General features: G+C 38.3%; 2 protein-coding genes across 2 annotated transcripts; one reads left to right on the plus strand and one right to left on the minus strand.

The window, feature by feature from the left end:
• Positions 1-287: 287 nt before the first annotated feature.
• Positions 288-2,288, minus strand: LOC121265933. The gene has a single exon (XM_041169591.1). It carries the CDS (start codon positions 2,286-2,288, stop codon positions 288-290), a length of 2,001 nt encoding a protein of 666 aa, XP_041025525.1.
• Positions 2,289-21,053: 18,765 nt separating this feature from the next.
• Positions 21,054-23,657, plus strand: LOC121265957 (U-box domain-containing protein 16). The gene has a single exon (XM_041169637.1). The coding sequence runs from the start codon at positions 21,433-21,435 to the stop codon at positions 23,506-23,508; it is 2,076 nt and encodes a 691-aa protein (XP_041025571.1). The 5' UTR covers positions 21,054-21,432; the 3' UTR covers positions 23,509-23,657.
• The last annotated feature ends 280 nt before the right edge of the window (positions 23,658-23,937 follow it).

A 23,937-nucleotide genomic window follows, 5' to 3' on the forward strand; every position in this document is an offset into this window, starting at 1 on the left:
TGGGCGGGCTTTATTCTTAACATACCGCTTGAATTTGCCGAGATACCTCTCAAATGGGTACATCCACCTATATTGTACTGGACCCCCAAGTCTGGCCTCACGGGGTAAATGGACAGCTAGGTGGACCATAACATCGAAAAAGGAAGGAGGGAATATCATCTCCAGTTTGCATAGAATGGTGACAACATCAGTTTGGAGTTGGGCCAGGCGGTTGACATCGAGTGTTCGAGCGCACAACTCTTTGAAGAAAGTACCAAGTTCAGTCAAAGCCAAGCCAATGTCACTTCTTAAATACCCCCAGCAGCAATAGGGAGTAGTCTTTGAAGGAAAACGTGACAGTCATGGCTTTTCAACCCTGAGATTTTGCAGTCACGTCGAGATACACAGTTCGAGATATTGGAAGCGAACCCATCTGGAAATTTGATATCAGACAACCACTCACAAAATTTATTCCTTTGCTCGACGTTTAATGTGTACTGTGCATGTGGCATTGTTACACGATCACCATGCCATATCAAGTGTAATTCTTTTCTATAGCCCAAAAGCTCTAAGTCACGCCTTGAATTGATGTTATCCTTACTTTTCCCTGGACTGTTCATTAAAGTGAATAAGATGTTGTCGGCAATATTCTTCTCAATATGCATAACATCTAAATTATGCCGAAGTCGAAGTGTTGACCAATAAGGTAACACGAAGAATATGCTACACTTTGTCCAGTTCAGCTCTTCAGCAGTGCGTTTTTTCTTCCTATGAGATTTGCCAAACTGAACATCCCCAATCATCTGCAATTGATTTTGAATCTCTTCAGGACCAAATTCCCTTGGTGGCATGCGATGATCTTCTCTACTGTTGAACAACCATTTCTTCCTTCTCCATATGTGATCTGGGGGTAAGAAACGACGATGTCCCATGTAACAATGTTTTCGGCCATATTTCAACCAATTAGAGTCTGTGTCTGCATTGCAAGATGGACAAGCCAATTTTCCCTTTGTTGACCAGCCAGACAGATTCCCGTAGGCAGGAAAATCGTTGATTGTCCACAATAAGGCAGCATGCAACATAAACGTCTCCTTAGTTGAGGCATCATATGTAGGTACCCCATCTACCCAAAATTCAAGCAGTTCATCGATCAACGGCTGCAAGTATACATCAATCTCATTCCCTGGTGACCTTGGGCCAGGAATAATCAGAGATGTTATGAAGAATTGGTCTTTCATGCATGACCACGGCGGCAAGTTATAGGGGACAAGGATCACTGGCCAAATGCTATGAGGTTTAGCCAAGTTGTTGAATGGAGTGAAGCCATCACTTGCCAGACCGAGCCTAACATTGCGAGGATCTAAAGCGAACCAGTCATGATCTTCATCAAATTTCTTCCAGCACTCAGAGTCGGCCGGATGTCTCATACAACTATCTTCTTTCGTCTGTTGCTCTTTGTGCCATCGCATATCACCTGCTATCTTTGCAGACATGAAGAGACGCTGCAATCTCGGTTTCAAAGGAAAGTGACGCAACACTTTTTGAGGTACCGCGCGCTGTCCGTGTGTATTTGGTATCCACCTCGAAGCCTTACATACAGGGCATTCATTAAGAACTGCATTTTCCTTCCAAAATAAGATGCAGTCGTTGGGGCACGCATGGATTTTGTGGTATTTGAAGCCCAAACCGCGCTCCAACGACCTTGACTCCTCATATGATTGTGGCAATAGGGCATCAGGAAAGGCAGACCTCAACAAATCAAGTAGAATGTCAAATGACTTAATTGACCACCCACCGATTGATTTGATGTGTAACAACTTGACCACGAATGACAGTTTTGAAAATTTTGTACACCCATCAAATAACGGACGTCGGGCATCCTCTAGTAGTTGCTGGAAAGATAATAAATCTACCGTCTCTCGTGGCCTGTTTGCCGCAGGAGTGCTATCTTGGGGCGCATCATCGAAGGTGCCTGCCCGGATGTCATCCAACATATCCTGCATGTCATCTATGTAATCGTCTTCTTGGTTGATATCATCATCAATATCTTCATCACTCATGTTCCATGTTGTATCCTCCTCCCCATGAAATATCCACTGCGTGTAATTTGGGTTGATCCCTTTCATAAACAAATGAGTTTCCACCTCAAATATAGGCAGCCACAGATTGTTAAGGCATGCACGACATGGACACCGGATGCGATCCCTTCCACTTGCATGGTTTCGTGCTTGTGCGAGGAAATATTTAACGCCTTCGGCGTATGCAGGTGATACGAGCCTATCGGGGTCATTCATCCAACTTTTGTCCATCTGAAGCACGATATGGGAGGGGAAGAAAAAAATAATTGAGGATGACATATCAAATAGAATGAGATGAACTACACAAAAAAGCTTGAAGATGTATTCAATATATTAATATTTCATGAATAACATGAGGGGCCAAGGTCTTATAAGTCGGTGACTTATAAAATAATTTTTTACTAGGTCATTCAATGTTCGAGTCATGGACATGAGTTCTGTGAAACACAAAATGCAGATACAGCCAGACAAATTTCGTGAAAAGAAACCCTAATTACTGGTACATTTCACAACTGCACAGATAGAAATTAGTCTAGCAAAATCCAAACTCCTAATTTTGTAAAGAAACCCGCGCTCTCAAATCGATTCATTACCAAACTCCAACTGAGTTGCAGCCATACCTGTGGTGACAGAAGGACCTACGCTATCCCTCAATTGAATCTCGACCAACCTCAGTTGGAAGCAGCTGACCCAAATCCCACAGATTCAAAGAGACGAATCGCACGGCTCCTAATCAGCTTCGGGGATACTATCTCGACCGTAGCTTCCGCGGGAGGAAAATGTGGTAAAGGAGCAAACTTTGGGTGGTCGGGCGAAAGTGGAGATGAAATCGTTGGGGGACGTGGGTGGAGTAGCAGCTGATCTCTCGGAAAGGGAAATGGAGATGGAATATTGCGGAAGAACAGAGAGAAGTGTCGGGGGAAAGAAATCGGGGGGAAAAACAAAATATTTTTAGGGGAATGGCGCCACTTACTATATTACGGCGAAATCGAGCGTTGCAACATGTTTTTTCTTTTACCGGCGAAATAAATCGCTGCTAAAAAGACTATTTTCGCTGCAACTCGATAAGTAACTTGATGAATCGGTTTTCTCAACGGAATTAAGCGGCGATTAAAAAATCGCTGCAAAAACTAGTCTAATGCGGCGTTCTGTTTTGCAACACTAGAAAAATCGCCGGAAAAACCCTTTTTTCTTGTAGTGGTAGATGACATCTATTGCTCCTGAAATATTTAAAACACCATAAGAAGAGGCATTGGGATACCATTAGGCCTTGTAAATTCCTCATTCACGTCTTTCCATGAATTAGAAACTTGCTTGTTCAGTTCTTCATATGCCACTTGTGTATATGAGACCCCATATTGGTTCATGTAGCATTCAATTGCGCCCTTTTTTTCCTTTTTTTTATAGGAAAGCAAATTATCATTGATAAAAAATAAAAAATAAAAAAATAAAAAAATAAAAAAACATTACAGACATTTGTCAAGCAATGTAGCTTGAGAAAAAAAGTCAAGAATACAATCCTACCACATCTCTAAACTTTCAACATTCCAAGCATATTGGGCAAGCCTATGTGCTGCCACATTTCCTATTCTATTAACATGTTGAACTTGACATTCCCCAAACAATTGTAGAACATTTTTGGTTTCACTCAACAGATTTCCCAACATTGCTGGAGATTCTGCTTGCTCTTGAAGTTCTTTCACCATCAACAAGCAACCACTTTCAATTATTAGCTTCTGGATATCCATATTAGCACAAAGTTATAAACCTCTAAATATTGCTAGTAACTCAATAGATTTTGGATCAACTCATTTTCAACAACACTAGCAGTCATAACAATATCACTTTTGTCATCGTTAAGAATAGCACCAACTTTGGCTCTATTTAGATCACAAAATATTACCCCATCCACAATTAGCTTCAAGTTTCCTGAAGGGGGAGGTTTCCAAAGTAGTAAACCTTTGTCTTGGTGTTTGGAAAATACTTGATGATTATAAACATTCTCTGTAGTGATATGCCATGTTCAATTACCTGTCTTGGTTCAATACAAGCTTTATCATGCACCATCTTATATCTTCTAAACCAAAAGTCCCACGCAATTAACCTCATTTCAAGCATTCTAAATAAATAACTGAAATTGATTCAAATTGCATGGTTGCTGTCCAATAAAGACCATTGAGTTTTCTACATGAAAGATATATGGATGGAAGCAACAATTGGGTTGACTTCCTCCATTTCATAAAATTTCATGTAGTATTGTATTGAATGATTTATGTAGTGTAGTTTCATTTCATTTAAAATAGCAATTTGAAAGAAAATGAAAGTATACTAGTGCACAAAGTAGGCTAGCTAGTTATAACCTTGAAGATGTTTGCTTTCTGCATTTTAACTGTTAATCAAATCAAGCAAAAGTTTCCATCACTAAATTGATGGAAACTTGCTGTGCATGAAGAGGCTTATGAAGGTTTATGTTAGTAGGATGGGATGGTTTAGGGGAGGCCCTTGTTGAAGGCAAAAGGACCATACTTAGTATGGTCCTGGAATATGAGCAGTAAACAAAATGTTCATCCAATAAAGGCCATTAGTTGATCAATCAGTGATAGTTGATTCTGTTTATAAGCTAGTAGTACTGCTTCATATATATATATGATAAGTTGCGCACCATACGTAATGCATGGACTATATAATATATATATATATATATTATAATGTATGAGTTTAGTACTATAAAATAATGTAGTACCAAATCAATTAATTGAAGATACCAGAGATCCCATCATCATCGTGATCTCCGTTACATTAATACAATATTGTTTGTCAATTAGCTCCAATATGGAAGATAAGATATATAATGTATATATATCATTAATGACATGAATGTAAAGACAAATGTTTGGATATATAGTAAATTTTTTATGTGGCTCAACAAGATGGGAGTGAACCCCATCTGACCCAATAACCTTACCTATCCTCAAACATGTGTTGGAAGACAGATGAGGTTGGAAGACACCATCACAAAATCTGTTGCAGAAAATTTTAGGCTTTGGAAGTGTGTTTGCTATTATCTTTTTAGGTGCTAAACGTGAGCTAAGAGAGGGAAAAATGATGGAGTTTTAAAACTAAATTGAACTTAGTTTTCTTACAAATGAAATTTAAGCCAAAGTTCTAGCCTTGTAGAGTGAAGATATAAGCTAAAAATGAAGGGAAAACTGCTGCAGCACAAATAGAAAACATCACAAATTTCTTGATATATTGAAGATTTGGGCCATTTATGAAAGTGGAAGGGAACACATTAGCTAAAAAGGAAAGTGGAAGGCATTGCCATAATAAACAAGTATACTTTGTATGGTTCAAGAATATATAGCCAAAAGAAAAACAAAAGTTCAACAAAAAAGTATAAAAAATATATGAAGATCGTGGGTTAAGAATGTAGAAATGATAGGAATTGACTTAGAAATGGAAGAGAACAAAGAAGTATAAAAAATCTGGAAATTTCACTATTAAAATGGCATTTGACAGCTTGTTAGTAACTTGTTGGAACCAAATTAAATGAAGAGCTAAAGCTCACAAGATGGCTGGTTTTTGTCCCTTGTTTTCAATCTTTGGATACAAACAAATAACTTTGGTTGAGTGAAAGATGCAAATAAAAAATGGGGATGAAATGGAGTGGTTGAAGAAGAAAAACAGAGTGCATAGCCGAATTTTCTGCACTACCATGGACAGCTAGCAGCTTTGGTACATTCATGCTCTTAAACATCCCTCATTTAACCACAATCTCAACTACATAACCCAAGCATACTCGATTTGAAGAAAACCTGAGAATTCACATCATTTTTGTGTGAAGCATAGCATAAACAGCAAGAGTAGCTCTCGACAAACCAGAAAATTCTAATCGAACCTACTGGTTTGAATAAAATCCTCGGTTGCTTACATAGGCTATTATCTTGAAGAAAAGTGTTAAAAATAATACATTCTCATCTCCACTAGTTTAACACATAGTCATAAAGGGTTAAACATAGTCAAAACATGATTCAAACTCAATATTTAAAACAGAAGATCTTCTCAATATTAAAAAGAGTATAAATAAATATCAATATTCAATAAGCCTACATTTAACACGACAGCATGAGTAAAAGATGACACGGTTTTGAGAAGCCCTAGTCCATTAGCCAGGGATCATATTCCTCATTAATTACCTCTAACAATAAACTGCATTAAATAAATCAATGCAGGTTGTGTACGTACGCTATTTGTTCTTTAAATGGAGGAAACTAATGGACTATAACCATATGGAGCCTAGCTAGCCCTGTCTAAGATGCCTATATAACAACTAAGATCATGTTCATGCTTGCATGATCCACATTCTATTTTTAATCCTTTAAATCCTGAAACCACATGGGCCATAAGCACCAGGAAACCATACACAAATCTTTTAGTATAAGGAAGGATACTAAAAGGGACCAAACTCATTGAACAAAGTCTACAATGCTGCATGCATGCACAATCTAAGGTCTATATATAAAGCTGAGAGCATCAGAAAAAAGCAAAATAATTATGTGATTATTAATGCCTTGGTCTGTATATAGCAGGAAGATGTTTTTAATGCCTTGGTTAAGAATATATATATATCAAGCAGAACTTTAGAGAAGAAACTAATATATATAATATGTATATATATATATGTGTAAATCTTCCAGCTTTCTATTTCTAGTTGTGGTGCTGAAATTGTGCATGCAGTTATCATTCCAACATTTATAACGTGGATGTCTGTTTTTCATATATTAGTACTGTTTAGACTGATGCAATTAAAATATATATATATATATATATATATTTATATATAATATATATATAAAGTATTAAAAGTGGGCATAAACATAACCAAACGAGCATTTAGATCGGGAGGCGATTGTCATTTTCGAAACTTTAGCACTTTTTGATGAAAATCTTGAGTAAGACAAAAGTAGATGTAAAACACAGTCAAAATGACATGCCATCACGGACGATAGATCAAGACAGTAATAGAAAAGTGGACTGTTCAGAAAACGATTGTTTATGCATTCATTCAAGGGGTAAATTCATGAGAAGATCACATCCAAATTCAGGACCAGATTTTCACTTGTAAATTTCATCCAGAGTTGAGTCTGGTGTGGTGTACACTACAAGGAGAAAGCTGACTTTTCTTGTAGTGATCTTACCCTCCTAATTGATTTTCCATATGTGGTATTGTTTGGGGCAATATTATAATCCTGGCCCTGCGCCTGCATACAATTTTTCTTATGATGGTATACATAGATAGTATTCTTACTTGTCCAGAAAAGTCCAAGCTGCTAAACTATTGTTTAATTCAAAAGGCTCAAATTATATTCTTATAATATATATCAGCTACGTGTATATATAATATATATATATATATTCATTTATATATAATAGCTAATTATAGCATACACCCATTAATGATCTTCCACCTTGATCCATCACTTTGATCTTTCACCGATAATGACAAATCACATCATCCTTCTTTCTTCTTTTTACTTAAATTAATTGGTTGGAATGAACTCTGAATTACTACATTACGCATTCAGAATTACAAGCAGCTAGCAAGTAGATAGGTAGAATGCATGCATGCAAACAGAAAGAAGAATTGGAAGAAAAACAATGAAATTCAACCAAATTTCTAAATCAATCTTCCCTAAATGCTCTCTTAGCTAGAAGCGAAAGATCTTGATATCTCATCACGAATTAGGTTTCAATATTACTTTCCGCAAGAAATTAATACACTTGTATGTTATTGATCTAGAGTCTTGTTAACAAAGCATTTATTTCTATTTCTAATAGTTATAGATGATCAATATAACATACAGAACTGACTGGGATGGATCTCTAAGTATTTGTATATATCTGAATAATAAATCGAAGGGCAATCAAAAAAGGCATTTATTCTATATGGATACAAAAGAAAGAGTTAACGTACAGTAATTCATGATCAGCAAAACAGTTCCCACAAAACTCTAAGAAATGCACATTCAAACAAAGCAACATTCTTCACAAAAATCTTCTAATTACATATTAGAAGGTAGCAAAAAGGGTCATAAGCGCTGCAACAGAAAAGGCTCTGTTTTTGCAAGAAAATCACCCATGAAGCGCTGCATTATGGTAATATCCATAGCTTAGACCACCACGTACACAAAAGGCAGATATACAAAAATTAAACCTTAAGGAAGAACATGGGAATCAGAATGACAGTGACAAAAAATTATTGTACAAACAAACAAAAAACCTATAAAGCCCTACAAGAAATGCAGGAAGGTTTCTCTAATAGAAAAATTAATATACCTGAAAGGGAATTTATTCCCTGAAAATAGCCTCAGTCGTTCTCAAAATAGAGCCCAAAAACTTAGTTCCCAGCCGAATATTGAGGCACTATTTCCCAATCTAATTCAAGGGACAAGAAACTGCGATTCGAAATATTGGAGCGATACCGCGGGGAAGTTAGAAATCAGTGTGTAAACTGGGGTAGGAGGAATTTTAAGTTGCAGGTGAGCTGTCCATGGAGGAACATCAAAGTATAGGGGGAGCTAGAGAAGGGTGCTGGGAAAATGGGACTCCGAAGGTGAACGGAGGAGCTTCGGCAGTGGGGCCTTCAAGTGGCGTTCCGTCCGTCGCAAACAGGAGTGACCGTCGGCATAAACAAGAGGTGGAAGCGCTGGGAACGTATTTGGCGAAGTGGGTTTTCGTATTTCTTGGGTTTCGTCGAAGTGGGGGAGAATAGGCTGTGCGGGGGAAAATGCTTGGGGGGAAATTTATCTATTTTTGTGTTTTGGCACCCCAGAATCAATCCCGACGTAAATTACAGCGTTGCAACAAGTTAAAACCTTTTGCAGCGCACATATTCGCTTCTAAAACTAAAACAATCGCTGCAAAAAAACTATTTAACTGAAGTCCTGGACTGTTTCGTGTTAAAACGTGCGGCGAGTTGAAAATCGCTGCAAATAATGCTCATTCGCAGCGATTTATTTCCCAGCGATTTAGAAATCGCCGGTAAAGGACATTTTTCTTGTAGTGTAGAGCGGACGCGGTCAGGGAGAGATCAGATGGATCTTTTCATATATTTACACTGATTTGTATCTATACTAAAAATGCAAGAATTTTTCCATTAATAAGAAATCAGTACATAGCAACTTGATCAAACCAAACATATATGTAGTAGAATGGAAAAAATATATTCTTAAAATATTTGAGAAGTCAAACTTTTTTTTCTTTTAGGTCTATCATGCCTGTTAATTAGTTTGAGAGATCGAGTAATCAAAGTCGAAAGTTTTAAAGCCTAGCTCTAGGTCCATCTGGCTAAGTACTGTATTCTTATATAAGTTTTCTGGATTTCAATTTAAAACACAGCAGCTTCAAAATTATATTCGGTTATATTTTGGGCCGGATTAAATTAGTTTTTATAAATTATTTTATATTGCAAATATTTTGCGATACGAGCCCCATCTGATCTCGAGCGCTATGTCCGAGCATTCCCCCTCACAGCCCCTCAAGTAGTGGACAATTATACAAAATTTCGAGAAATTTCCATATTTTGGGTCAGATAGACTATTTCGTCAAATAGTAACACATGATCAATATTTATTGGATGATGGTACGTCTACCGCTCCTAGTTTCCGTTAGGAGTTATTGTTAGGTATAATTGATTTTTTTATTTTATTATTTTTTTATATGTATTTTTCATACTTTTAAATCTTTTTTTAAAAAATAAAAAAAATACAATATTATTAAAAAAATATTTCCTTAATCAATAAGTAAAAAGAAAAATAAAAAAAATAAAAAATTCTAACAATAACACCTAGTGGTAAAAACAAGTGATGAAAGTATTATTTTCTTTAAAAGATTCTAGAAAAATAAGACACTATAGCCATTACTGGTAACTCCTTAACTGGGAGTTAACGTTAGTTATTTTGGTATATTTTTTTTCATTTTTTATATATATTTTTTAATACTTTTAAATATTAAAAAATATAATATTATTAAAAAATATTTTCTTATTCACGAAATAAAAAAAAAAAAAAAAATTGCGAGCGGTAAATCTTAACAGGAGCGATGGGACTAGCATTATTCATATTTATTTATTTTGAAGATAACACGATGACCCGGTAGTACTACCATTCATCCTAGCTGCCCACGTGGAGTTTCATATTGCAGGGGTGTGCATAACATGTATTTTTTTTTTTTTAAATGAAGCTAACTTTATTGCATAAGCAAAGGATTACAAAGATTCAAAAGATGCTACTTGCTTAATACAATCAGGCATGATCCCAAGGTCATAAATACCAATTTCACTTGAAAGGGCATCCTTCGCTACCATGTGAGCAACCATATTAGCATACATTTTTGTATGATAGACACTCCAAATTGTAAATAACTGTAACACATTTTTAGTATCCTCTATGATTAAGCCACCTGGACTCCAATCCTCTAAGGATTTTTACAACTTCTCGACCACATGCATTGAATCACCTTCAAGGATGAACTCATGAATTCCAGCTTGTGAGATCCCTAGATTTTATTTGTTTTAATTCCTTAGTATTTATTTAATTATGTTATTTTATTTGTGTTATTTTATTTTTAATGTTTTATTTTTGAGCTTGTTTATTGCAGTATTTTTATTTTAAGTTGTGTGTGTATTTCCCAGTGTGGGTTGTGGGTGTGTGAGTTAGGAAAGCTCAAAAAGACCCAACCCGTGTGAAGTGAAAACCCAACCCATGTGATTTGGTAGAACCCAGCCCATGTGTGTGAGTGGTGTTGAAGGCCCAGCTCGTGCGGAAGCTTGTAACCCAGCCCTTTTAAGTGTTAAACGTCTCCGTTTTGGATAGAACCCTAGGGTTCCATCGTGTTCTTCAGGCGCCGTTCCTCTCCTACTTCTTCTTTTCTGGTTTCTTCTCCTTTCTTCTACTTTTTTCCAGATTCTTCTCCTTCCACTTACTCCGAGTCACCACCTCCTTCCTCCACCTCATGGAAGCTCCATGTCTTTCGGCAATGACTCCGAAGCCTTGCTGTCAAGCTGCCACTCCTTACGGCCACCACCACCTTCCACCTCCTTCTTCTGTGAGCAACTCCGAGTCGACCGGTAGTGTGCTCCGAGATGAGCTTTCAGCAGCCGTGCCACACGTCCGCACCAAATCCCTTCTCTCCTCCACGGCTTGTGCAGCCGGTTTTGTTTTCTCTACTTGTGAGGCACGCAACCACCTACTATCGCCATGCTCAACCTATAAATAGGCTAAGTTTCTTCAGTTATTGAGCATCTCAAATTCTATTGTTTTCTCTCTCTCAAACTCGAAACCTTAGTTTCCAATTATGGTAGTTGTTGTCCCAAAATCTTTAAGCTTTTGCCGTGTACACCATCACAAACCACTAGACACAGTGTCTTACCTTGGTTGTTTGACCATCCCCGTGAGCCACCGTGAATATCAACTTGTAAAAATTAGCCAACCCGTAAGATAAAAGCCCTTTTTGGCACTACTCTGCCATGCGCCGCCACCTTTGACAACATTTCCTTTCGTGCAATCTGCCAGAAAATTTTCATTTTCTAGTATGTAATTTTTCAACGCAAATTCATGAGTTTTAAAATAGCATTATTGGCATTTATTTATAAATTGTTGGTTTGTTGGAATTGGGCCTTGAACTGTTGAAGTGTTGGGTTTTAATTGCAATTGGTGTTGATGTTAGGCCTTGAGCCGGATTTGGAGGATGGGATTACGCGTGTAGTGGTGAAACTGTATATTTGTAATTATTGAGATTTTTATGTAAATGAGTTATTTACGATGTCATTCAATAATTGTTATTGTCATGCACATTTATCATCTTTAATAAATTGTGCTATGAAGCCGCGTTGTATGTTTGGAATTGAGACAGATTATGTAGGTGCGTGTGTATCATGACCCCAAATCAAGATGAGGCATTATCTCGGTGGAGCTCCTCTGATCACTCGGGAGCGTAACAGACTGACGTGACGTCCCCTGAGTTATCGCAGAGCGAAGACGGGAACGGACTAGACGGTAATGCTCTCGTATCGATTCAGTGACCTTTTGGCTGGCGAGATTAGAGGATGTTTGGCCATGTATACGCTGGGCGTAGAACTAGGCATCGCTCGTTACGAAGTCTCATGCACGAACGTTACCCATGGTATGACGATGAGAGTCAGGGTATGCGGACGGTCCATAGGAGAGACCATGGTGCATGCATAATAAAATAATGGTTATGATTGGGCCAAAATGAGATTTTTGGCGTGAGTAATTAGAAGTGTATTTTTGGAAAAAAGTATGTGGTTTTGTTTTCTGCATATTTTTCTGTATGGGGACGTGTGATTATATTAATGGGTTTTGAATGTCTTGGATGTTGTTTTGGTTAATTACTTACTGAGATGTCATAATCTCATTGTTGTGTTTTACCCTATAGTTCCGTCTTATAGTGCTGTAGAGTTTAATGTAGAGCCCGAGTATGAACTCGAAGGATCAGCTCCGATGGATGCTTGAGTTGCTGATATGTTGATCAACATTATGGGATTTGTTTCCCTTATGTTATTTCTTATCTTTAATTTATCTGTCGGATGACTATATTAATCTTGTAATAATATTTTACTGTTTTTGAAAAATTCTGGTACTTAATAAAGAAAGACATTTTTATTTCTCCACTGCGAATATTATATTGTACACTTATTGCATGTTATACACACTTTAAGCACTAGTCGTTGGGGTACGTGACCCATGCGGTCATCATCCTGGTGTCACGAACTCCACATAAATAATACGTGGGGGTCGAATGCACCACAGGTGGTATCAGAGCAGTCTGACTCAGGGTAAAACCGTAAAAATACCTAGGTGCAGTACCAGAAAATTTTAGTGTATTTTAACTTATTTATTTAAATTAAATATCAGGTTTTAAAAGACGCATTTTATCAGAAAGATGGACCAACCAAGAATGCTACATCCGGAACCTGAGGACGACTTGTCTCGTATTGATGGGAATATCTCTATGGCTAGAGCCTTAACTCGTATGACAGAACTTCTTCAACAAAATTTTTCTCCGCAAAAGGAGCGGCAAAATGGTTTTTGTATGAGCCCTTTTTAGCTCATAAAACCCCTGCTTTTTTCGGATAAGAGGATCCACTTCATACTGGGAGGTGGATTAGTGATCTCAAAAAGACATTCGAGATCTATGGGTGTACTGAAACCCAGAAAGTGCTATACGCAAGTCATCTGTTGCAAGGTGATGTGACTGCTTGGTGGGGGGCCAAGCAGGAGCTTCTTGAAATGGAGTTAGGATCAATTGAAGCGGTATCTTGGCCGCGTTTTAAAAAAGAATTCAATGACCGTTTCTTCCCGAACACTATGAGGAAACAAAAGCCCCGAGAATTCAACAATCTAGTGCAAGGGGAGATGACAGTAGAGTAGTATGCCTGGAAGTATATAGAACTAGGGAAATTTGCTACGCATTTAATTGCTACAGAAGAAATGTGGATCGAGCTATTTCAGGAGGGTCTGCGGCGAGAGATTCGTAGACAAGTTGCTTGTTTGCAAATTCCGACCTTTTAGCAGCTAGTGGAGATTGCTACGATTACAGAGCGGGAGTTTATTGACCCTATTGCTGCTCCGATTGGTCAAAAGAGAAGGGGTTTCGGGGAAGGAAGTAGTTCCGGGTCTGTACTTAAGTTTACTACCAGGACTGGGGCCCGACCGTAGATGGCCGCCGGAGTACGTATGGGAGGACAAGCTCCAGTATGTGGCAAATGCAATAGGACACATGAAGGAGAGTACCGTCTATTTGGGATTCAATGTTTTAGATGCGGGCAAATGGGGCATCTTGCTCGTAATTGCCCTACCATGATTCAAGCGAATCGAGGCGGTTACCGTGGTGGGAGTACTACCCCAAGACCAACTGTCCAGGCTAGGGTGTACACAGTGACCCCTGGCGAGGTTGATGATGAAGCTCCGTAAACTCAAAATGCTGGAGTCATCACAGGGACAGATTTCTATCCAATCATTAGAAATAGTACCATGTGATTAGATTTACAGATCCAAGACGATACCCTTAGTTATGCTATCATGGGGAGATCCTTTGGCTCAGGATTTCTCGTGGGAGAGAGAAAGGCAGACATGAGAAAGTTTTACCCTTACTTGTTCGGGTAGTTTTGAATGTTTGTTTTCTTTCTCAAGCTTGTTTTGAGCTTTGTAATGTATCTTGTCTTGGAATCAATAAAAGAACTTGACAATTTCGAGTACGAAATTTCTTTTAAGGGGGGAGTTTGTGAGATCCCTAGATTTTGTGTTTTAATTCCCTAGTATTTATTTAATTATGTTATTTTATTTGTTTTATTTTATTTTTTGTGTTTTATTTTTGGGCTTGTGTATTGTAGTGTTTTTATTTTGGGCTGTGTGTGTATGTTTCTCAATGTGGGTCGTGGTTGTGTGAGTTAGGAAAGCTCAAAAAGATCCAACCCGTGTGAAGTGAAAACCCAACCCGTGTGATTTGGTAGAACCCAGCCCGTGTGTGTGTGTGGTGTTGAAGGCCCAACCCGTGCGGAAGCTTGTAACCCAGCCCCTTTAACTGTTAAACGACACCGTTTTGGATAGAACCCTAGGGTTCCATCGTGTTCTTCATGCGCCGTTCCTCTCCTTTTTCTTTTTTCCTGGTTTCTTCTCCTTTCTTCTACCTTTTTCTAGATTCTTCTCCTTCCACTTGCTGCGAGTCACCACCTCCTTCCTCCACATCATGGAAGCTCAGTGTCTTTCGGCAGTGACTCTGAAGCCTTGCTGTCGAGCTATCGCTCCTCACAGCCACCACCACCTTCCACCTCATTCTTTCGTGAGCAGCTCCGTGTCGACCGGTAGTGTGCTCCGAGTTGCGTTGTCAGCCGCCGCGCCACACGTACTCACGAAATCCCTTCTCTCATCCACGGCTTGTGCAGCCGGTTTTGTTTTCTCTACTCGTGAGGCACGCAGCCACCTGCTACCGCCGTGCTCAGCCTATAAATAGGCTGAGTTTCTTCAGTTATTGAGCATCTCAAATTCTATTGTTTTCTCTCTCTCAAACTCGAAACCTTAGTTTCCAATTTTGGTAGTTGTTGTCCCAAAATCTTTAAGCTTTTGCCGTGTACACCACCATAAACCACCAGACAAAGTGTCTTACATTGGTTGTTTGACCATCCCTGTGAGCCATCGTGAATATCAACTTGTAAAAATTAGCCAACCCGTGAGATAAAAGCCATTTTTGGCACTACTCCGCCGTGCACCGCCACTGTGCCGCCACCTTTGACAACATTTTCTTTCGCGCGATCTTCCTGAAAATTTCCATTTTCTAGTATGTAATTTTTCAACGTAAATTCATGAGTTTTAAAATAGCGTTATTGGCATTTACTTATAAACTGTTGGTTTGTTGGAATTGGGCCTTGGGCCGTTGAAGTGTTGGGTTTTAATTGTAGTTGGTGTTCATGTTAGGCCTTGAGCCGGATTTGGAGGATGGGATTACGCGTGTAGTTGTGAAACTGTATATTTGTAATTATTGAGATTTTTATGTAAATGAGTTATTTACGATGTCATTCAATAATTGTTGTTGTCATGCACATTTATCGTTTTTAATAAATTGTGTTATGAAGTCGCGTTGTCTGTTTCGAATTGAGACTGATTATGTGGGTGCGTGTGTATCACGACATTAAGCCGAGATAAGGCATTATCTCGGTGGAGCTCTTCTGGTCACTCAGGAGCGTAATAGACTGACGTGACGTCACCTGAGTTGTCGCAGGGTGACAACGGGAATGGACGAGACGGTAGCGCTCTTGTATTGATTCCGTGACCTTTTGGCTGCGAGGCTAGATGATGCTTGGACATGTACGCGCTGGATATGGAATTGGGCATCGCTCGTTACGAAGTCTCATTCACGGATGTTACCCGTGATGTAACGATGAGAGTCAGGGTGTGCGGACGGTCCATAGGAGAGACCATGGTGCATGCATAATAAAATAATGGTTATGATTGGGGCAAAACGGGATTTTTGCATGAGTAATTAAAAGTGTATTTTTGGAAAAAAGTTGGTGGTTTTGTTTTCTGCATATTTGTCCGTATGGAGATGTGTGATTATATTAATGTGTTTTAAATGTTTTGGATGTTATTTTGGTTAATTATTTGATGAGATGTCATAATCTCATTGTGATGTTTTACCCTACGATTCAGTCTTATGGTGCCGTAGAGTCTGACGTAGAGCTCGAGTATGAACTCGAGGGATCAACTCTGCCGGAGGCTTGAGTTGCTGATATGTTGATCAGCGTTATGAGATTTGTTTTCTTTATGTTATTTCTTGTCTTTAATTTATCTGTCGGATGACTATGTTAATCTTGTAATAATATTTTACTGTTTTTGAACAATTCTGGTACTTAATAAAGAAAGACATGATTTTTATTTTTCCGCTGCGAATATTATATTGTTCACTTATTGCATGTTTTACGCACTCTGAGCACTGGTCGTTGGGGTGCGTAACCCGTGTGGTCATCATTCTGGTATCACGAACTCTACATAAATAACATGTGGGGGTCGAGGGCGCCACACAGCTTCTTTACAAAAAAGGACAGCCAGCATCATAGCGTATGCCTTTGTAGTATATAGAGAGAGTCTGAGATTCCTTCTACCTCTAAGCATCCCAAGGACCAATCCATTATAGTCCCTGAAAATAGCTCCAATTCCAATAAAGTTCCTAGACTCATTAACAGAAGCATCCCAGTTCATTTTGTTTCTTCCCTCTATATGTTTTTTCCATCTCTGAATACTAAGGGAACAGACGGTAGCTGTAGCAGCAGGAACATTTGTTTTAATGGCCTTAAAGCATCTTAGGTCTTCATAAGCTTTATAAATAATAGCATTAGGGTGTTTGAATTCTTTTCCATGCAAGAAATCATTCCTCCTAGACCAGATGAGTCTTAAGATCATACCAGCTTCTTCCAAAGCATGTTGTGGCAATTTTGCTAACATTTCTTCCCATATAGACTTAAAACAAGCACCTTCCAGAGATAGTTTCTGTAAAGGTATACTTGCTTGACACCAAATATCTTGAGTAGCCCCACAACTCCACAACACATGCCTTGAAGATTCCCCCTCTAGATGACAAATAGGACAAAGGTTATCATTTAGAATTTCCCTCTTATATCGATTGTTAAAAGTAGGCAAAGTTTCATTATATGCTCTCCAAATGAACATCCTTGCTCCATTGGGCACATGTAGTTTCCACAAGGATTTTCAAAACCATTATGAGCTTGAACATTTGAGGTACCACTATCTTGATTGGATTTTAGTTCTCTATGAAGATGGTAGGCACTCTTCACTGAGAAGATGCCATTACTTGTGCCTCCCCAAGTCACTTGATCCACTCTATTGCTCAAACTGATGGGGATGGTTTTTATGATGTTCATACTATTTTGAGGGAACAAATTAGAAAGCAGGGTATCATCCCATTTCATGAGAATTGGGTCAAATAAATCAGCCACCTGAGTCACTTCTGATGTGTCATTGTTGCTAGTGTTAGGAGCTAGAAAATTAGGTCTCGGCAAACCATCTGTCCTCCCATATCTTCACTTCTAAACTATTACCAATCTTCCCTAATAGACCTTCTTTTAACAGATTTAGGCCAATTTGCATATTCCTCCGAGTTAGAGAAGACCTAAATCCCATTTTAGCATCTAGGATCGAGCCATGTGAGAAATACTTATGTTTTAGGACGAGAGCAAGAAAAGAGTTAGGACTTGTAAGTATTTTCCACCCTTACTTTGCTAGAAGAGCAAGATTGAAACTGTTGAAGTTCCTAAATCCCAATCCATCCTGATCCTTTGATTTGTTGAGTGTACTCCACTTGATCCAATGAATCTTTGACTAGTCCTCATTGAAGCCCTACCAAAATTTCCTTGATAACTAATCCAACTTGTTGGTAATGGACTGAGGGAGAAGAAATATCCCCATGGTATAAGAAGAAATGGCCTGCAAGACAGATTTGAGCAACACCTCATTTCCAACAACAAATAAAAAATTAGTCTTCCAGTTTGTTATTTGAGACCACACTCTATCAATAAGGCCATGAAAGGATGCAGTTTCGTCTCTCCCAACCATGGCTTGGAAACCAAGTTATTTCTAAAATGAACCTGTTAAGTGCACTCCAGCAGTAGTGCATAACATGTATTGTAAGATACTACCTTTTACTTTCTTTATAATAACCTCCATGCATTTTTATTATTCCTTTTTCCATTTTTTGCCCTAAATTGAATAAACCCTAGAACCCAAATAATGGGTTCAGCTCCACCGATTTTCCCGGGGAAAGACAATCCCAATAATTTTTAGGCGCCTTAATTGGGATACATGACCAAAGTACACATGATGGAGTGAAGAAATATTTATTATGCATAGAAATTTATAACAAAATGCTTTTTATTTCTATTTTTCGATCTGGCCGGCCAGCAAATTGTAATGCTTGATTTTGTTAGTTTTTTCACTGGACTTATTTGCGTGTCTGAGTCTTGACATGAACAATTAATGTTTGAATGCATTTGTCGCATAAGTATTTATAAAAAGCAAAAAAAAAAAAAAAAAAAAAAAAAAAGCCATGCATTATTACCTAGGAATATTATCGATCTCATAAATATAAACACCCATTTAAATTAAGGCCGAAAATTTTTCAAACAACTTGGAGTGCATGAAAATCAATATTTGAGACTGACAAATTTCACTTGTATTTATGATCTTGATTGATAACGGGAGCACTTAATTAGCAGTAATGAGAAGATGTAAATTTAGGTGTATTTAGATGTTAAACTAAGTTGGATTAAGTTGAGTTGGGATGAAAGTTAAAAATAAAATAAAATATTATTAAAATATTATTTTTTAATATTATTATTATTTTAAGAATTAAAAAATTAAATTATTTATTATATATTGTGTTGAAATTTTAAAAAATTATAATAATTAGATAAAAAAATTGAGATGAATTGAGATAGGTTTAAAATTCAAACTGGCCATAGTTTAAATTACGAATCAGCATGTTACTCAGCCCACCGTTTAACCATTTCGTTTTCTTTTATTTTTCTATTTTATTTTTCAAATTTCCAATTTATTACGAAGAAAAACCACTTAAAAAAAAAAAAAAAAGTGCAGCAGTCAAATAGTGGTAAAATGGTGGGCTCATGAATACCATTTTCCTTAAATGATCATATCCTGGCTACGCCAGAAGCTAGGCAACTTTGGCGATAATATTTTATAATATTCCTGGATCAGCTTCATCCGGAGAGCAAGTCAATACTGATAATTATACAAGTAATTGGAGCTCAGTATGATGAGTTTGATGATGATCTTTGGAAAAAAAAAATGCATGCATGATGTAATTAATTAAGAAGTGCTTTAATGTTTATCGCTACCAACTAATCAAAGCAATGCATAATGCATATATATATATAAGAAGAGATATGGTATAGACGTGGCAGTATTATCTCATCATCCACTAAAGTCCAAGGTCAATCTCATATACATCATGAGTTTATGTATTGATCAACAAATATAAAGCAAAAAAGTCAACTCGTCTTATGAATTTGTCAAAGTTCAAGAACAGAAGAAGAAATAAATAAAAAAAATAAAAAAGATAAAAAGTTTTAGCTAGGCATGAAGTAAAAGATCGACGCGTGGGAAAACGAGTAAAATCCATCGATCTCACTGCATGCTATTGCTGCTGCCACCGAAAGTTGTATTTCCATATTGCATTCATATCATATATTCATAACTCAGATGGCAATTACACGGCCCTTCTTTTTGTCTCGAACGCGTATTGCTTTTTCTTTGTCTCTCACTTTTTTCATAATTATATTATACATTAATGGCGGAGATGTACAAGGAAAGCAAGCTGGTTGAATGATCCAGCGAAGAGTGGACAAGAAAATGATGATTATCTGAATAATATCTTACAAGCAAGCAACTGCGCGTTGTTATTTCTTGACATTAGCCTTTTCCTATATAATCCGCCAACTGAATGAGATTGCGTCGCTTTCAAAACTACCCACCAAATTCATTTATGATATCATGCGCTTTAGCTATAAAAATTGGCTTAATATTGTATTTCAGGTTGTAAAATTAATTTTATTATAAACTAATCTAATATATCACATAAAATCATATTAGACGTTTGTGATCAGTTTAATTTTATGAAATTTTTTTGTAGTCAAATACTTTATTATCATAAAAGTTTTACTATTGACATCAATCATTAAATAACTTTGATTTTAAAATTTAATGGTCAATAAAAAATATTAAATTATCAATATAATGATATGAATTTTCATAATTGTTTCTTTGAAAACATCGTGTCAATGACTTGATTACCATATTTCGTGGTAATTCAATATATCGCAGCACTACGCCGTAAATCCTAAACATTGTCCTCCCTCACGTAATAAATATTACCATATACCATATGGTTTATTATTATTATTATTGATATTCATTATTATTTAAAATAAATATTTTTCTCAAAAAATTGATCATCCCAAAAGGCAAATTTAGAAAAGGAGAAAGGAAAAAGAAATCATTACTTTAAAGAAAAGTATCATTGGAAACGTAGGCCGGCAGCTGAAAATGTACAAGAAAGAAGGAAACAGCACATAATGCATATAATATTAAATTGGCATGCGGATGACGACCATAATGAGCCAAGTCATAACAACTCTTACCTAATGTACCAACAATTTTTTATTTTTTACTTTTTATATTTTGAGAAAAGAAAAACAAAACAATAATATAATTTGGGCATCGTATAAGTGCATACCAGTTCAGCTCTCCTTCTAATTAGGTTATAATAATAGAGTCTGACCGATTGTACCAGTTAATATATAGTACTCAACAAATATTTTTATATATATATATATATATATATATATAATAAATGAATATGGAGAGAAATTCAAATAATTGATTTTTATTCACCCGCCGGCGCCGGCGGTTGACAGAGCCATCTTGATGTTGTCGACCTGATCAGCACTTACATTACTATTTGTATTGCTTTTCCCTAATCCAAAACCAATTGAGGTTCAGCTCTTACGTCGTACGTTCCGAAACGGCAGGCCTCCAAAAACCAACCAAGTCATAAAGAGTCAAAAACCAACCAATCTTAATTCTCTCCCGTCTATACCCCCTTTTCATTTTATTTCTCCAAAATCCAGATTTGTTTCTCAGACAAACAACTTTGTTCTTTTCACCTCTGCTCTCAGATCATCACTTTCTTCCATCCCCACAAATTATCTTCTCTCTTCCAGATCATATTCAATCTCTTGAGCACTCAAAGTTTTTTCTTTTGGTCCTTCATGGCCGTATCTCCGCCCCAAGCTTTCCCGCCTAGAAAACGCCGACCAATATCGGCCGCTTCCTTCATATCCCCAAAACTCTCTGAGCGGAACCTTATCCAATCTCTTCTCCTTTTCACCCAAGAAATTTCGTCGCTCACACCTTTCCAATTCCTTTTCAAGCGCCATTCCGTTTCCCTCATCCGCAAATCCAAGCACCTCGCCATTCTTTTCGAAGAGCTTCTTCTCTGCAATCCCATCCCCGCTCTCTCTCCATCTGCCATCCTATGCTTCGAAGAAATGCACGTGCTTTTGCAGAGAGTCAAGGCCCTCATCGAGGACTGCTCCAACGGTAGCAAGATGTGGCTCCTCATGCAGACCGAGTCGATGGCCAACGGTTTCCACGAGCTCACTAGAGAGTTGTCCACTCTGCTTGATATTTTCCCCTTGCAAGAGATTGACTTGAACGACGATGTTGCAGAGCTAATCGTTTTGATCAGAAACCAGCTCAATTCCCAAACCAAAGTTAATGGCGTTGTGGATCCGAGAGACGACGAGCTCAGGCTCGAGGTGTTGGCCATGCTCGACCGGATCAAGAGGGAAATCGTGCCAGATCATTCCGAGCTCGCCGAGATCTTCGCGAGGCTAGGGCTTCGGGACGCTTCGAGTTGCAGAGAGGAGATAGAGAATCTCGAAGACGAGGTCCAAAACCAGGGCAACGAGAAATCCAAGTCCGAGGTAATAATCGCCTTGATTGGACTCGTTCGCTACGCCAAGTGTGTTCTTTTTGGAGCTTCGACTCCGAATACGGACATCCGGAGCCGGGAAACGCCATCGGAGGCAATTGTACCAGCTGATTTCAAGTGCCCTATCAGCCTGGAATTGATGCGGGACCCGGTGGTCGTGGCAACCGGACAGACATACGATAGGGAGTCAATCAAGATGTGGATCGAATCGGGACATGCCACGTGTCCAAAGACAGGTCAGAACCTGGTCCACACGGAACTTATTCCAAACCTCTCTTTGAAGAATCTTATCGCAATGTGGTGCCGCGAACAGAAGATACCGTTTGAAATTACAGCGGGTAGTGTGAAAGTCAACGGCGTTACAACGAATAAAGCGGCGTTGGAAGCTACGCGGATGACGGCGACGTTTTTGATTAACAAATTGTCTGTCTCTCAGTCAATAGAGGCTGCCAACGGCGTCGTTTACGAGCTTCGTGTACTTGCCAAGACAGACTCTGATAGCCGGGCCTGCATTGCCGAAGCAGGAGCTATCCCTATGCTTGTACGTTACCTTGGCTCGGATATTGGTTCGGAACACCCGAATCTCCAAGTTAACGCCGTGACGACGATCCTCAACCTTTCCATCTTGGAGGCAAACAAGACGAGGATCATGGAGACTGACGGAGCCTTGAACGGCATCATCGAGGTGCTACGCTCTGGCGCTACGTGGGAGGCGAAAGGGAATGCAGCGGCCACGATATTCAGCCTCGCAGGTGTACAAATACATAGAAGGAGACTCGGAAAGAAGACACGTGTCATCAAGGGATTGCTGGAGTTAGCCGAGTTGGGGCCCCTGAGTTCCAAGAGGGACGCGTTGGCAGCAATCCTGAATTTGGCGGCAGACAGGGAGGCCGTTGGGAGGTTACTCGAAGGAGGGGTAGTGCGGATGACCGTTGAATTGATGGATCAATTTTCAGAGGAGGCGGTGACTATATTGGAGTCGGTGGTAAAGAGGGGCGGCTTTGTCGCTATTGCGGCGTCATATATCGCCATTAAAAAATTAACCGTGGTGTTAAGAGAGGGATCGGAGAGAGCCCAAGAAAGTGCGGCGGCAACTCTCGTCACAATCACGCGAAAAGGTGGTGCAGAGTTGGTGGCGGAGCTTGCGTCGACGCCGGGGATCGAGAGAGGGATATGGGAGTTAATGCAAAGTGGAACACCTAGAGCCAGAAGAAAAGCGGCTACGCTTTTGAGGATCCTCCGAAGATGGGCTGCCGGTTTGGATGCAAATGTAATGGATGACACCATAATTTCCACCACACACATGATACATTCGTCCTCAACAGCAACAGCATTGCGCATGCCTGGTTAAGATTTCAGTCTCCTCCAAACATTCTTTAATTTGTGAGAGGTTTTCAGAAGTACACTTGTTTTTTCTTCTTCTTTTTTTTTTTTTTATTTCTTTTATTTCTTTTACAATTCAATCTAAAAGATCTCATCAACGCTGCTTTTTTCTTTCTATTCTTCAAGTAACGCCTATTGATTCTTTGCTATACGATGTTTAAAATATAATTAATTACAATGGATTTTCATTATTCCATAGCAGGAGAAACGACTGGATACGAAATAACTACGTTTTGATATAAAAGAGTTTAGATTAAGTCATATTAATCTGTTAAGATACTATTAATATTAATAAACGGATCAACTCACACTCACACTCACACTCACAATCAAGTATAATTCGAATAAATTCTATCTTTAACATAAATTTATGCCTTTGTTAATTTTGTCGGGATGT

This window comes from Juglans microcarpa x Juglans regia, chromosome 5D (assembly GCF_004785595.1).
Source record: "Juglans microcarpa x Juglans regia isolate MS1-56 chromosome 5D, Jm3101_v1.0, whole genome shotgun sequence".
In the NCBI taxonomy this organism is placed as follows: Eukaryota; Viridiplantae; Streptophyta; class Magnoliopsida; order Fagales; family Juglandaceae; genus Juglans; species Juglans microcarpa x Juglans regia.

Excerpts from the sequence above, each read along its gene's own strand:
- LOC121265957 (XM_041169637.1), top strand. The coding sequence starts at position 21,433 with ATGGCCGTATCTCCGCCCCAAGCTTTCCCGCCTAGAAAACGCCGACCA.
- LOC121265933 (XM_041169591.1), bottom strand. The coding sequence starts at position 2,288 with ATGGACAAAAGTTGGATGAATGACCCCGATAGGCTCGTATCACCTGCA.